This window comes from Brachyhypopomus gauderio, unplaced genomic scaffold (genome assembly GCF_052324685.1).
Source record: "Brachyhypopomus gauderio isolate BG-103 unplaced genomic scaffold, BGAUD_0.2 sc241, whole genome shotgun sequence".
NCBI classification, from domain to species: domain Eukaryota; kingdom Metazoa; phylum Chordata; class Actinopteri; order Gymnotiformes; family Hypopomidae; genus Brachyhypopomus; species Brachyhypopomus gauderio.
In genome coordinates this window covers 114,086-130,816 of record NW_027507062.1, presented here as the reverse complement: position 1 = coordinate 130,816, position 16,731 = coordinate 114,086, and the positions used below count along the sequence as shown (strand labels likewise).

The window sequence follows — 16,731 nt, the reverse complement described above, 5'->3', positions numbered from 1 at the left end:
CTGTAGTCCTGGGTCTAAGAGCTCCAGCTTAGTCCTGGGTCTAAGAGCTCTCCCTCAGCACGGCACAGCTTAGCCCCTATAGCTCTGTAAGCATAAGCCTGAGTTATGAAGTAAAGCACAATTTTTCAGAGGCCTGGGCAAGTGATGGTGGACCCTGCCTGCTTTGCGTGACGTGCAATTGCATCAAATGTCCTGAGATTGGATCTGAATTCTTCACATAGAATAGATTTGGCAATGAGAGGCAGGAATGTTTAGAGGGAGTGTTTTCCCCACTTGATTTGTACCTCATTCACAGAGGACGCTCGGCCCACTGCTGTATCCACCAGCCCGTCGTTAGGGGCTTAGTAGTATGTTACGGCTCTCCCCGATAAAAACATTGTTTTCGTAGTGAAAGCAGCCATTGATCACCGGAGAAGCTGCACTTCTGCAAATAAAGATAACAGAGGAAGTCCAGTCAGGCAGGAATAATTGTTCCAACTGGAACAGCCATGCAGAAACCCAATTAAGCACACAGATCTATTGTTCTTTGATTGATTTGCTTTGATTCACGCCAGCGCTCTCTCCTGCTACTGTATAGAAGGAATGATGCATTGTGTTTTGTGCTGATGTCTGGTCAGCTTCTCAAACTAGTGAGAAAAGAGAGGAGAGTGTAATGGAGCCGCGTCCGTGTAATGGAACACGCGTGTTCTAACACGGGGTAGAGCAGAGCTCCGTTAGCCTTTAGGGGGAGCTGTGACTGCTGCTTCAGCCTGGCAAAACATTCCTTCTGTCTTGTTACTCTGTACCACAGATATAAAAACAATGTATTTGAGCTTTGTCTAACAATAGCACATATGTTTCTTTAACCTCTCAACCCTGATACCTTTATTTAGACCACAGTACCATTCTCCTGTACACACACACACACACACCACCACCACCCACCCACTCAAACTGCCAGAAAGAGCTTTGCTTTTATTTTTCTGCCATTCTAGAGGTAAAAAAAATGTTTGGGGAGAATCAGTTGGGGGGGATTAAATGCGACACTGGCAAATCTTCTGTCAGGGTGTGAAAACTGCGTCCTCCTACTCGAATGCAGCAGGCAGCACACCGCATTCTCCTCGTTTGCAGATTAACCCCCCACCCCCTCCGGATCCGGGGGCGTTTGTTTACCGCGCCGTTAGCGCGGCTCCAGCAACGTGAGCCGCCGCGAGGTTTAAAGAAACCGAAAGCGCTCGCTCTCTGCACGCGCAGCCCGACAGCGACGCGCCCGGTAATGCCTTTCCTCAGAGGGGCACGCGCTCTTTAATGTCGACAGATACCGAAACACATACAGCAAAAAAAAAAGATACAGCAGATGTTTTAAAAAACAAAAACCCAAATGAGAAAATAAAATTTTAAATTACTTATTATTTTACCCTGAAACTTGACTTTAAAAAGATATTTTGTTTGAAATGAGATAAGACGTGTTGGTATATCTGAAAGAAATTCATAGATGCTACAGACAGTTAAAGGATGATCGTTCATCCTGTGTGCTCCAAATTATCCCCACGGAGAAGGACGAATCTAGGTTGGACTGAAACGGACTCGTCTCCGCGCGGCCAGCAGGTGGCGGACGGGCTCTCCGCTACCGGGGAAACGCGCCGTTTACAGGGCGCCTGCGGGTTTTAAAGCGCCAAATGTCGCTCGTGAGTCTCTTGTATGATTCATGTCGACACACTAAGGCTCAATCTGGGCCTCGGTTTGGACCCAGCTCCACTCTCCCGCCTCCGTTGGCTCCGTGAACTACGGCAGCGGGGGTGCGCGCTCGTGCGCTACCGTGACCGACTCTGGATGTGGTGCGAAAACACCGGTTTGTTTCGGGACGATCAAAGCGTGGGTGCCCGTCACAGATGTGTTGGCTAGCGTATAAAATGTGCTGAAGAGTTTTATGATTAATTAATAAGGCTTCCCAAAAAGATGTCACGAGCGCTCTTTCGCTCGTTCTCTTTCTTCCAAAGATTTTCAACGTATGCGCATCAGTCCAAGCTGAATGTTTTAGAGTCAGCTCCGACTTAAAATACTGTGGTTGCACCCACAAAAAGACTTAGCACAACATCACACACTGGGCGAAAATGAGGTCGGAAATGCAAACCCATATTTCATCCAAGTTCCGTTGAAACAGTGTTGAACCCTTTTTGAAACAGGAGCGTTTCCTCCCGTCATTAAGATGATGCTGGGATTACGCCCGTTATCCTCGCGGGAAATAATCACGCAGTGAGTCAAATTCACTTTGCAGCACACCGCCCACAGGAGGAGCGCGTGCTCGATTTAATCAGTGTTTCTCTCCGTGTCGTTATTTCTGAGGCAGCATAAACTCAGCGCGGCCAACATCTCGTCCCTTATGCCCTTCTTAACCGCTAGTCGGCGCTCGTCAGATAGCCGGCTCTGAATACGGAGCGGCCGAGAATGTGAGGGTCTTGCAGCCGGTGCGTAGCACGAAACTGGACGACTATCGTGGACGCACCAGAGAAGGCGGATGAGAGGAAATCTCAGCACGGCACAATGTGACAGCGCGTTTGGACTGAGACGGGAGAGCGGATATTAGGACACGAGACCACCGAAGACAAACAAGCGGGTGATGGAGATGAGAAACGGCCGAGACCGTGGAGAGCGGTTATCGGGCACACATTCATAACATGTGCCCGAGAGTCCTTACAGTGCCGTGTTTGCGCTGGATGTGATGAAACCATTCCGTCTGGGCAACATCGGGCGCTAACGTGGGAACCGTCTCGAGGCGCGCGCGAGAAGTCCCCAACCCAAATCCGCTGCGTGATTGGACCGAGTTAACGAAATCTTTTGCCCCCCCCGGCCCACGTGAGGAAAGAACTACCGAAACTTTCCCGATGGCTCTCGTCATGGAACCAGTAAGCAAATGGAGCCCCAGTCAGGTGGTGGACTGGATGAAAGGTGAGCCATGGTGTAAATGAGCGCAGGGCTGAAACATTCGCGTAATTGCGCAGGAACCGCAAGGTTCCTGAAAGCTTTTTCCCGTAGACCCCCATTTTGCTGGCGTTAAATACTAGTGTAGGTGGTTACTGAGGATGCCGGTGTATTACTGAACAGGTGTCTGTAATCTAAAAATCACCACAGAAGAGGTGCATCTCAAAGGTGCATCTTAGAATTTGAGAGTGAATCTGTTTCTCTTAGTAAACGGAACTAAGTGATAGGAAGCAACGAAGACGCATTTTGGCAGGTGAGGAGAGTAACTGCAGCATCTTTGGTGAGGTTGGCCGTGCGGAGGTGAATGACGCGCCTGCACAGCGCGCGTGGGCGTGGGTGGTTCGCACATCACAACACAACGCGCTATGCGAACTCGCCAGATTGTATGAAATGACTTAATCGCGTCGTTTAAGACTCACAGACATCAAATTTCGCCCCTTATGACTGTTATTCTGCTTAAACAGCAGCAAATAAAAAACCAAGATGTTGGTCCATATTAGCATATTCACAAACCTACAGCTTCTTTAGCGTCTTAATTAACTTGTCTAAACGTCCATACAATCGGCTTAGCACATTTGGCCAATGTAGCCTACATCTGATTTATTTTTTAAATATGAGAAAAGGAAAGTGATGATATTTACGTAATTCCCGCAGCGTTTATTAATGTATTCATCCATTCGTATTGTTCGATTCGTACAGGAACAAACGATCGTCCAAGATATGAAATTTGTACAAGTACACTTATAATCATCCACTGCCACACGACTAATATGGCACATTTAAATTAAATGGACAACAATAAATAGGCAATATTTTTTATGTTTTTCTTGTACCCTGTATTTGAATGCCGGTGTGCAATAAATCCCATGGCTTGTCAAGACTGTTACATAGCCCTGAATTTTTATTTACTTCACCTCAGAAAGCTGTGGACCTTCATCTCAAGTTTGTGAGACTGTAACAATGTAACATTAACTGTGGAGTTTTGGCATTTTTTATGCATGTGATAAATGCATGACATTTACAAAATCATATGTTCACCCCCAAGATTACATCATAATGACTACAAATTATTATTTATTTCCAACGTGGATTAAGATGATTTTGAAGCAGGCAACCAAAAGTGTGTGTGTGTGTGTGTGTGTGTGTGTGTGTGTGTGTGTGTGTGTGTGTGTGTGTGTGTGTGTGTGTGTGTGTGTGTGTGCATGCACTCATGTTCCATCAGGAGAGATGTCTTTTTCCAGAGAGTTTTCAAAGCTCTCTCACTGTAACAAACTACTGATGACGAAACATGAAACATCCCTGACTCTTCTTATACCCTGAACAGCTAAACTCCTTTGCAGTTTCATATCTCATATAAAATCATTTTGCTGCTTAGAACGCTCAAGGGTAACTTGCTGTAATATCATATGTTGGGAGACCTTGTAATACTGGTGAAAAGACTGAAAGTGTGTGTGTGTGTGTGTGTGTGTGTGTGTGTGTGTGTGTGTGGGTGTGTGTGTGTGTGTGTGTGTGTGTGTGTGTGTGTGTGTGTATGTGGAAGGTCCATTGTTACATGAGGCTTGGAACAAGTTGCATCTGTGTCTCATAATGGGTTGGAGTGAGTGAGTCACACAGCCGGTGTGAGCAGGACAGATCACTGTATGCACCCTGAGGCCTACACGCTCCACTCAGCCAGTCCGCTGTGCAGCATGACTTAACAAGTGTGATTAAAGTGGCATTAGCTCCCAAACGTTGTGTGGGTCCTCTCAGTCTAAAGGTTACCTGGAGTGGAAGAAACTCATTTGCTTATGAACAACAGCAAATGGCGGTCCCAGGGCCCCGGGGCCGGACGTGGAATAGTCCCGCCGAGGGTCCCGCCGAGGGTCCCGCAGGCCCTACCAGCGAGAGACGCCTTGAGCTCTCCAGCCACCCAAGTGCTTGAGCTTTCAAAACACAGAGCTTATCTGCGTCTAGCAATTAATAGGTGCTCGAGCAAGAGGGAGTGGGGGGGGACTGGGGGGGACTGGGGGGGGGGGGGGGGGGGGGGGGGGGGCGCGGTGAGCCAGAGGATGGATGCCGGAACAAAGTCTGACGAGAACTGAGAGTATCAAGGGAGCCAATGAGAACTAAAGAAAATGAGTGGGCCAGGATGTTATTCAGTGAAACTAAAGGAAGGAGGATGGATGGATGGATTTATTGAAAGACAAAAACCGAAAGTGTCACAGTCTGACTCCTCCCTCACTCTTTTGTGTTCGTGTATGTTTGTCTACGTGCGCTTACGTCCATGTGTGTTTCTTAGTGTGTTTGTTTGTGTTATTTGTATCACGTGTTTCTTGTCTCATTATCATTATGTGCTACACTCCTTTCTTATTGTCGTCGTATTTTAAGTGTACTTGATGTCCACGTTGTTTGTCAGTCAATGTTTGACTTCAGTCCTGTATGTTCGACTCATTTACCATAGTGCAGTTACTAGAAGTTACGTGTTGAAGACACCGTGCTCTTGCAGTGTTACAGAAAGAAGACAGACATGTATTGTTTATGGTCCTGAAAATGAAATGATGGCTGTTGGCACAGTGAGAATGAGATCAAGAGAAAGTGCGTCAGAGAGGTAGAGAGAGGTAGAGAGAGAGAGAGAGAGTGAAAGTGAGAGAGGAAAGCTGGGCTGTCCTCTGCTTACCAGACCTTCAGTATCCCCCCCCCCCCCCCCCCCCCCCCCCCCCCCAGTCTCATTCTAAAGCAGTGTCTCTTGTGTTTTGTGTGTGGGTTCAGAGCCTTGGGGGGGGGGGGGGGGGTCCAAGCTTTTACTGCTCCGTCCCTGAAATGCACTGTGGCAGATAAAGAGGTCCAGTTAAAATTCAGAGGGAGCTGGGCACTGGGCCTCATGGCTTGGTGTGTTGGGGGGGGGGGGGGGGGGGGGGGGGGGGTGTAGTATAGGAGGTGGTAGCTCAGTGGGCTAGAGCGCCTCCTACAACACTGGAGGACTGCCACACGTGAAGCAAATGCTAAGCATTGTTCTGAGAGAGCGGAGGATACAAACGCTGCTCATGCACACACACGTACACTGCAGCGAGGGTCGTGCTCTGTGATCCCAGTCGTCACTTCTATCCTTCTGTCCCAGCAAATGCTTCCTGGGGCCCGTGGGTACCACTTGAGAAACTCCTTTATGCACGGACGTAATTTGGGGGGGGTCCCCCCCAGTTTTTACGGTTAAAACCAAATATTTAAATAGCGATGAATCCATGTCCCCCCCACTTTTTATTACAAAATTACGTCCATGCCTTTATGTATGCTGTAACAGGCTGCAAGCAACTGAACACGGGCTTAGTTCTATAGGAGCTGGAATGTAACAGTTGGTGATCCAGTGGATGAGTTTACACATGTGCGTGCTTTTGTGTGTGAACTCGCTTGTTCGTGAACGTGTGAAAGTCCCTTGTTCTCCTTTAGTGCTTCAGATTTTAATCCATAATAATCTATAGGAATGTGTAGATACGACTGAATTCCTGAGCTTTGCTGAACAGCGTTTGGTTTCCTGCAAGACGTGCTGATTGCTGATAGCGCATGCAAGCTATACCCTGGAATTCCGGGGGGGTCTTTAGCACGCGCTAACGAGTTTCGGCACATGCCGCTTCATTAACGAACCCGGGTCCCAATTTCTCAGTGTTGCTCAGGTCTGTCCAGGAACATAGCGGACGGTTTATGTGCCTGTTTTTTGTATCCGGCTAATAGGTTCATATTTAAGTTATGCAATCATGAATATACATAATGTTAGATAATGTAAGATAATGCCTAAATTAAGATGAAGTTTTAATAACCTGGCTATTGCAGTAAAATAAACATTAAGTAAATTCTAGTAAAATGGGAGCTGGGTCTCTGTGCTGTTAAACGCAGGGCACTAATGTGGATCATACATTAATCACCACATCACTCCGTACTATCAGTATTAAACATTAGCCCTACAACAATAATTAACTTTTAATTCAGAGACGATAAGATGTTATCTGTTATCTGTCTAAACTGATATGGGGTGTAAATATTGTGGGTCTATATAAATCAAGGCTATATAGGCCTAAGTAAATCCGAGTCCCGTTAGGCCCAAATCCAAGACTGAAGGCCATCCCTTTGGCAGCATGGTCGGTGCAGCAGCTGGGTCGAACCAGCGCCAGGATCCTGGCGGTTCGCAGTCTGACCGCGTCCACGTTCTCAACGACTTCAACTCAGGCGCAGTTTCCCACGGGATAGTCCCCCCCCCCACCCCGGTCCTCGGGGGAGGCGTCTGTCGGCACTCCGACGGAGAAGCACGACTAATGATCGACTGTGTACTGAGATCAGTGTAGCTGACATTTACACACTTGATCGATAGCGCCGATTAATACCGCGGCGCTATACCGCCCAAGCGTGCCGCACGTTAGATCGATGATAAATAGAGCCGGGATCCATGGCTGTTAGCGCTCTCTTGTGTGATCATCGCAACGACACCGCTAAACCGCGCTAATCTGTCCCAGAATAGCCTTTCTTGTGTTGAACTGAAACGGGGAAGTCACCACTAACCCCATTAGCGGAGGTATAATGACAGTGTCAGTCCTGTGGTCCACCACGCGGCTGCAGGCACATATGTTAATGGTGATTGTAAGCGCCAACACAGTCGTGGTCTGAACCCACTGACATCCCCTCCTGCCTGCTTGTTTATTCCGGGTAGGTGTGTGTGCCGCCGCAACTCTCCACCATATGAGAGGCGGCGGCTCAGATGCCTCGAGTGAAAGATTAAAGAGGAAACAAAGGCAAGACGTTCAGTGTGCGGCGATGTTCTTTAATTATCCACGATATGTGAATGCGCGTTAACTGGTGTCGCGACTGGGTTTGCTGATCTCTCTCTCTCTCTCTCTCTCTCTCTCTCACACACACACACACACACACACACACACTCACACACACACACACACACATACACACACACACACACACACACACACATACACACACACACACACACACACACACACACACACACACACACACACAGCAAGCAGTAGGCTGTCTCCAGGCTGAGTATTCAGAGTATTCCAGGCTTGTCTCCAGGGTGTGCCAGGGTGTATCCTATGTGGATGCGTGAATAGAATATTATATTTCCACATAACATGTGGTCGCGCATGGCAGGACAGGCTCTCTCTCTCTCTCTCTCTCTCTCTCTCTCTCTCTCTCTCTCTCTCTCTCTCTCTCTGTGCGTGTGTGTGTGTGTGTGCGTGTGCGTGTGTGTGTGTGCGTGTGCGTGTGTGTGCGTGCGTGTCTGTGTGTGTACGTGCGCGCGTGTGTGCATGTGTACAATGGACAGTATTGTTAGATCGTATAGTTTTATTTGTTGCCTTCCTGATTCCAAGTTTTACTCTGCAGCTCGTTATAATTACAAATAAAGCAGATTATTCTGATCTCGGATCAGCAGGTTGAGAAGATAACCACAGCCAAGCTCTGAGCTCTTGGCCAGCAGTCTGAGTTCTAATTAGGTTTATTTATTTTTATTTTCTTTGTATGTAACAGAACTTCTTGTCGAGCAGAATTTTCCAAAGCTGTTCCTACCACCAGAAATAAAAAAATGGACAGGAGAAAGAGGCTGAAAGACCTCAGCATATTAATGAGAACACTCGGTTTCTCTCACACACAGGTGCTTTCACACACACACACACACACACACATACAGACAGGCAGACACACGGACCCACGCATGCGCGTGACAGTGTGTTGTCGAGCGGGCAGGCGGGCGGCTGTGTGGGTGTGTGGCTTGGCTCAGGGCAACGTCGCCCTCCTGTGTAAGTGTGTAAAAGTGTGTTTATGTGCTGTTAGTGGGAGTGAAGGGTGTGAGTCAGGTCTGAGTCACCCTATAGAAGAAGCAACGAGGTGCCGCTCGCTACAGTATGGAGAGTCTGGAGAACAGGACCGAACGCACACACACACACACACACACACACACACACACACACACACAGACTAACTGCACTGCACTGAGAATCTATCCACTGCTTCAGAATTAGCGAAGCTGTCTTCAAAATGGCAAAAAGGCAGTAAGACACATCAGCGTGGAACAGCCTGATCCCAAATGATCTAAGCCAACTAGATCCCAAATGATCTAAGCCAACTAGATCCCAAATGATCTAAGCCAACTAGATCCCAAATGATCTAAGCCAACAGAATATATAAAACACATTCTGCAGTAAGCTAATGCAGCCCTGATTTTTATAGCAGGCATTTACACAGAAAGGTTTGCTATGATAATGTCACCTTACACAGTTTTCTGATATGAGTAAGAATGTGTTAGGGAGAAGACATTTCTGTGTGTTTTACACACATATTCACATACACTTCACAAACAAAAGCGAACTTGTAATGCAATCACTCGCATATATGTATTTGGTTTTACAAATAAATCCACAATCCACACAGATACCCCATTTCATCACTGGTGGGGGGGGGTGGTGGGTTCTGGTTATGACATTACCAGAAAGCTCGCCTGGGTGGAGGGTTGGGTTCACAGCTGAGTCACAGATATGCCCGGCCTGTGTGCTGGGCGTGCGGGCGCATCTGTAGATGACCTCTGGGTTCCGGTGTCTTGTGTCCATGTGAGAAAGGTCTGCCAGCCCCTGGCCTATAGTAAACCTCCCTCAGCCTCACCATGGACATGCCTGTCAGTACAGTAACCATCACTGCCACCTCAAAGTCTCCACAGCAGTGGTTAGTGGTCATGTGTAACCCTGTGGGTCAAGGCCAGACTGTTAAACGGGGCTAAAAAAGGTCTGCTGGGATAACTCTGAACATCTCTTTGGACATTTGTGTCAGACACACAGTAGCTTATTATTTCATATGCGCCTGGCCATATTTGAGAATAGGAAGCGTCCTATGGGTGTTGTATTTTGACCCCTCTATGACCCCTTTTCTCATCCCTTTCGCCTTCTCTTCATTGCTCCTTCTTTCTTTCTCTTTTTGCTGTTCGCTCTTGTTCTCAGGGGGTGCGGTGGTGACTTTCCTGACTGAGCTGCGTAGCATAAATAATGCACTGCAACAAAGTGAACCTCTTACCGCACCGTGTGTGTGAGTGTGTTTTGAGAGACTGTGCTTAAGAACAGTAAATGATATCCCAGGTACATTAATAATCCACCGCGGAGATGAATTCATCTCACACTGCTTTGCCAGGAGCAGGGGGTTGTTGCAGTCTCATATGACAGACACGTTTGCTAAAGCTTGGTCTCTCTCTCTCTCTCTCTCTCTCTCTCTCTCTCTCTCTCTCTCTCTCTCTCTCTCTCTCTCTCTCTCTCTCTCTCTCTCTGTTTGTGTTTATGTCTCTTGTCTATGCTCTGCCCTGTATGCTGGTGTTGCAGGACACTGGTGCCTTTGACAGTGATAAATGATGCAGATTAACAGTGGGCTTTCACAGGGCCTTTCCATCTCTCTCTTTCTCTCCATCTCTCTTTTTCTCTCTCTCTCCATCTCCCCCTCACTTTCTCTCTCTGTCTCTCAGGAGAACACCCTTCAGTCCAGTGCCTACACTTACCCAGTTATCAGCCATAATTAACAGTCAATTAAGACACTACTAACTACCCCTGATAGACTCTCTGAAAGCCACAACAAATGCATGTGGCGTGTAGAGAAGACGTGATTCGCCATAAACTTATTGATCCGCAGCAGCGCTGAAAAATAGAAAATTAAGACTCAGTAAGTGAACAGTATAATGATTTAATATTTGAAACACTCATTTGTTTTAAAGGTCAGAGGGGTCAAGTCATATTTAAGGTGGCACTGTGTTATCAGTTTGGGGGGGGGGGATCTTTGATGTTCAGGCATTTGGTGCAGTCTTGTTCAGGGAGGCCTGGCTATTAGAGTTCAACTTATATTGCAGGAATGAACTCCGATAATCGTCACACACACAAACACACAGACACACACATAGACACAGACACACACACAGACACACACACGGAGACACACACATAAACACACACAGACACAGTCACACACACTCTCCAAGGGTCTGAGATTTGCCTCATGCTGGATGAACAGTTGTGGTAGGAGTCGGGTGGAGACAGGGAGGCTTTAAACAGACGGGCAAGAATGCCAAAGGCTGACAAATGCCGTCTGTCAGTGTGTATGCTGTGTGACCAAGAGTAAGTGTGTGTGTGTGTGTGTGTGTGTGTGTGTGTGTGCGCGCCTGTGTGTCCCTGCATTTGTGCATACTTAACGAAGTTGAGCCACAATGAGTAAAGTCTCTTCTGAATATGCACAGATCACACTCTTTCCCTCTCTCTTCTCATCTCTCAACCTCTCTCCATGTCCTATTCTTTCACCCTCAGTCTCTCTCCCTCGTTCTCTCTCTCCTCTCTTCCCCTCCCTCTCCCCTTTTGAGTCTCTCCCACCTTTGCCAGCTCCAGTGCTGTGCATGTATTCATCTGCTCTGCCATCTTACCCACAGTGACAGGTGCTTCATTAGTTTGATTCATGCATGCTCTCAAGCACTCAGTGGCATGCAGTAACTGGAAACAATGCAGAAATCATTTCTTATTGGGTTTGGGCCACATCAGTGCCTGAGTTCTGACTCTGTGTTCTGGACAGTACTGTGCAGATCAGTGCAGTCTTGCTGTGATGTTGCGATTCAGTTACTGAAACTGATAAAAGCAGAAGTTTCTCCTTGTATGAGGTCCCTTCCATACTCACGAATGTCCCTTCCATACTCACGAATGTCCCTTCCATACTCACGTATGTCCCTTCCATACTCACGTATGTCCCTTCCATACTCACGAATGTCCCTTCCATACTCACGTATGTCCCTTCCATACTCACGTATGTCCCTTCCATACTCACGAATGTCCCTTCCATACTCACGAATGTCCCTTCCATACTCACGTATGTCCCTTCCATACTCACGAATGTCCCTTCCATACTCACGAATGTCCCTTCCATACTCACGTATGTCCCTTCCATACTCACGAATGTCCCTTCCATACTCACGTATGTCCCTTCCATACTCACGAATGTCCCTTCCATACTCACGAATGTCGTTGACGAGGGCGTTTTAGGGCGACATGGTGCTGGTTATATTTGGTGTCGGGCTGAAGTGGAGCTGCTTTGTGGCTTCTTGCACTCAGACCTGCTGAGGACGCAGGAGACATCGATCAGAAGCAGAGCCATGACTCCGCACTTTGACTCCAGCATTTCTAGGCAGAGACGGTGTTTCCCCCAACGCCTGCTGTAAGCCCAGCTGCTCCTAACGCTGTTCCTGGCGCTCTTCGTCATGAGAACGTCCGTGAAACAGGTGCTCTGATTAGCATTAAGGGCCACTGATGTCAAAGATCATCTGAAAGTCTCCTTGACAAGATCGTGTGGATCCAGATACAGCTGCTATAGTGCGTTAAAAGCTCTGATGGGGATTCGTCCTGAGCTGAGGTGTTTGGCAGTGGGAAGAAGCATTTGAGCACTAATGACGATAGTATTGAAAAAATCTTTTTGGATGGAGCTTATGTGTGGAGTCAGTTCATAACAAATCGCTGGAACTCACAGATCTTCAGGGACCCATGATACAAAGGTCTTTTTTTGAATCAGAAAATATTTAAACAGCTTTTTAAACAAACAAACAAGTGAATCTTCTAAATAAAAATTTATCTTCTACATCCAGTATTTTAACATGTAAAAATACTTATTCTGATGCTAAAGAGTTTTCCCAGTACAGTATGTTTTCAGTTTTGCCACTTTCCCAAGACCATACTGTGCCTTCCCTGATGTGCTGCTTTGGGGAGTTACTCCTGACCTGTGACCTTTAATCCAGGAAGCAACCGTGGATTACATGGGGGTTATTGAGCAGAACGATTATAAAACCTACAGGTTTTAACATCTCCTGCGGTTGTCCCTACAACCTTGAATAAACCAACTTCGCCTATGGCCAGATCCTGTTCCACATTGTATCACACACACCACACACACACACACACACACACACAAACACACACACACACACACACACACACACACACACACACACACACACATGCATTTACTCTTGTTACCCTGAGTTAGTTGTGACATCTTGCCAGTTGTAGATGTCGGTGCTAAGCTAAGCCTGGTTATTCCTTCACAGTTGACTCCCCTCTGAATAGAAGGTTGGTCTGGTCTTTTGATTATGATGTTCCTTGAGCACAACAGTGTGGTTATGTGAGGGTGTGAAACCAGTGTGGAAGGGTCTGTGAGTCTGGACACAGATGGGGGATGAGGCTTTATCTGCTGTACCTCCTGTAAAGCCCGGAGATGATTTGGGAAGAAGAGCCAAGACCTTCTCTTTTAGGCACCTGTACAACACTGATAGTAGCATGTTATTATTAGACACATTCACTCTCTCTCTTCTTTCTGACTGTCTCTGTCTGCCTCCTTATTTCTCTCTCTCCTTTCTGTCTCTCTCTCTCTCTTCCTTTGTCTCTGTCTTTCATGGTAACAGTTTACAACTTTACCACACAGTTCTTGAATTAATGCTTAATTAAGAATGAATGCAGGAACACTGCACAAGTGTTACAATACCTGTTCCTCCATCGTGACAAAAGTGTAAAGAAAACACCGACTGGAATGTGTCATCCACATGTTGGTTTCTAACTTTGTCATTTAGTCCTACTTATACATCAATATTACCCAAGTGAAGAGAATGATCAAAACCTTCTCCATATAATGAAACAAATAATAATAATTACACAAACGACAGTAGGTACTAGTACTACTACACTTGGTACTTTATAGCGTAAAAGTCCAAGTCCAGCATCCAAGTTCTGAACTGGTATCAGCTTTGGTTCTCTTTCCAGTTTCCTCTTTTGCCAGATAATGTAAACATAATTGTAGACCTCCATTCTTCTAATCCTCCGCCCTCGCTGTGTGTGTGTGTGTGTGTCTCTGTGCAGGACTGGACGACTGTCTTCAGCAGTACATCAAGAACTTTGAACGAGAGAAAGTTGGAGGTGACCAGCTGCTGCGGATCACACACCAGGAGCTGGAGGATCTGGGCGTGTCGCGTATCGGGCACCAGGAGCTCATCCTGGAGGCTGTGGACCTGCTGTGCGCCCTGGTAAAGGCCCCCGCCAGACGGCTGTTCTCAGCCGCCTTTTGAAAGGTGCAGGTTAAGACATCTGAAACTTGAGTGATGGGGACCTTGTGACATAGCAGTCTGATATTTCTATGTGAATGAGACACGTTGAGATAATACCAGTGGGAGGATGACGTCTTGTAATCTCCAGGACGGCTTTCGCACATAACATCTGTGTCACGTAGGGCAACGCCCCCTCTCGTAGCTGTCACTCTGGGTTCCCTCATGTCCGTGTTCCCTGCCTGTTTGTCCCGCCCTGCTCGTTGGTTTTGATGATTCCTCGTTTGTTACCACGCCCCTGTGTCATTGTCATCACCTGCCCCTAGTTTAGTTCTGTGTATAAAAGCCCCTGAGTCTCCCTTGTCCCTTGTCGAGTATTTTGATTCATTGTATGTTTCATGCGTTTGGTTCGTGTACCTGATTCCCGTGGTTTTGTGTTTCGTCCGTAGGATTTTGGTTCTCTGTGTCTCCCTGCCTGGTTGTGTTTCCTTGTGTCTATTATGCCTGTGTTTGCGTGTTATTCGGACTGCCCTCCCGCTACCGACCCGGACTGGCATAGTGATGACGAGTATGGAATGCCCTGCAATAAATCTCGCTCCTCTCAGCGTTTGTGTCCGTCTACTCGCTCCGTGGCGCAAGCCACGTTACAATCTGGCAGTGTGGTCCACCAGAACCCTTACCTGCCACTTTCTACTTTGTCGTGTATTTTTCTAAACCATCCATGCTGGTTGGGTCATTTTGCACCAAAATGGTATGTGGGAGGATTTATGTGCATATAATTTGGTGAAAAGGATAAATATAACTCCACCACTAATTCTGGCAAAAATCTTTGAAAAACCATCCAATTACATTTTTGTGATCTTAAGTGAAGTGTTCAGCTGCCCATGTAAACAAGAATATAAATAATTTATTTCCTGAAAGCAAATGACACAGCCTTATAACTATACCAAATGACTGTAAATGACCATAACAAGAAAACGCATTAGAAGTAAATTGCTTGTGAAACATAAACCAATAAATAAATAAGTTGCAAAAAAAACATAATACATTACTTGTAAAAGTCTTCCTTGCCTGTTAAAAAATGCAACTCCATGGGGGAAAAATAGTAGTTTCCTTTTACGACAACCATGGGCATACGGCCATACAGCCGTGTGTGTGTGTGCGTGTGTGTGTGTGTGTGTGTGTGTGTGTGTGTGTGTGTGTGTGTTTAATAGGTCTCATAGGAGACCGTGATGTCCTGTGATCATCTGTGCACCTGGTGTGGTGAAGACTTCAGTCTTCTTTAATGCTCCTTGAATGGTGCACATGGGTCCATTGGTCAGCACTGCTGCTGTTGTCTCCACCAGGCACCTGGGGTGGTTAGGCGTTACCGTGGGAACATGCTGTCTGAAGGATGTTTCAGTGTCATCTATTGCGGAGCTGACGCTGCTGCCGGGGAACTGAGGACGGGCAGGGAGCAAGAGGGAGATGGAGGGATAGAGGGATGGAGAGATATGGGAAGAAGAGGAGAGAGGGATGGAGGGATAAAGGGAGAGGAGGAGAGAGGGATGGAGAGATATGGGGAGAGGAGGAGAGAGGGATGGAGGGATAAAGGGAGAGGAGGAGAGAGGGATGGAGAGATAAAGGGAAATGAGAGAGAGGGATGGAAAGATATGGGAGAGGAGGAGAAAGGAATGGAGAGATATGGGGAGAGGAGGAGAGAGAGATGAAGGGATAAAGGGAGGAGGAGAGAATGTTTGCAAATAAATATTAACTCTCTCATACTCAGTGAAACCTCAGTAGACGTCCAGAGGTCCTAATGCACATTAACACTTAATAACTGTTTAATTCCACTCGCTTTCTCTCCCACACTCGCTCTCTCTCTTTCTATCTCTTTCTGTCTCTCTCTTTCTCTCTCATATCCTTTTCTCCCTCTGTCTCCCCCTCTCCTGTCATAATAAACGAATCACTTATCTGTCTACCCTTTTCATAAAGCCAGCCAGATTGGGGTTGGGGGCAGCGCGGGGGGGGGGGGGGGGGGGGGGGGGGGTATCTCCGTACGGAGGCATGTCACATCCTTACGGAGCGTCTCATGTGTTTCCTATTCTGAGAGGTTGTCCCCCTCCTCCTCTTCCTCACTTACAGCACTCCACTGGTGTTAATGGCAGCCGCTGATCTGCCTCGTGTACCACGTGTCTGGCCCGTCTCGTGAGTGGAGTGGGCTCCAGTGCTCCGGGCTTTGAGAATGATCTCTGCTAGATGTCTGTGCTTCATCTGAGCTGCGTGCCTTTGCTCTCTGCCATGGCAGCAGTTAGTTTCAGCAATATATCTTTTGACTTCTCTTTGAGAGTCATTATTCTCCAGAGGGGTTCTTGTGTTTCCTGTGTCACAGGGTAATGGGTCTGTTGTGTTTCCTGTGTCACAGGGTAATGGGTCTGTTGTGTTTCCTGTGTCACAGGGTAATGGGTCTGTTGTGTTGCCTGTGTTGTAGATGACAGGTCTCTTGTGTTTCCTGTGTTGTGGGTAATAGGAACGCCTTGTTGCCTTGTGTCACAGATACAGAGTCTGTTGTGTTGTCAGTAAGTCTTGTGTGAATGTATATGTCGGTAATTGTGCTGCTGGGGAATTAGTCAGGCATGGAGTTGACATTTCAAAGTGCACTGTAACAGAGCTGACCTCTCCATCTCTCTCTTTACCTCCTGAGTGCCCAAGTC

General features: G+C 47.1%; 1 protein-coding gene across 1 annotated transcript in view; it reads left to right on the top strand.

The window, feature by feature from the left end:
• Positions 1-2,293: 2,293 nt before the first annotated feature.
• Positions 2,294-16,731, top strand: part of cnksr2a (connector enhancer of kinase suppressor of Ras 2a) — a 66,178-nt gene continuing 51,740 nt past the window's right edge. Inside the window, 2 exon segments of the mRNA XM_076995746.1 lie at positions 2,294-2,928; positions 13,857-14,020. Coding sequence (XP_076851861.1) covers positions 2,865-2,928; positions 13,857-14,020 — 228 coding nt within the window. The 5' untranslated portion in view covers positions 2,294-2,864.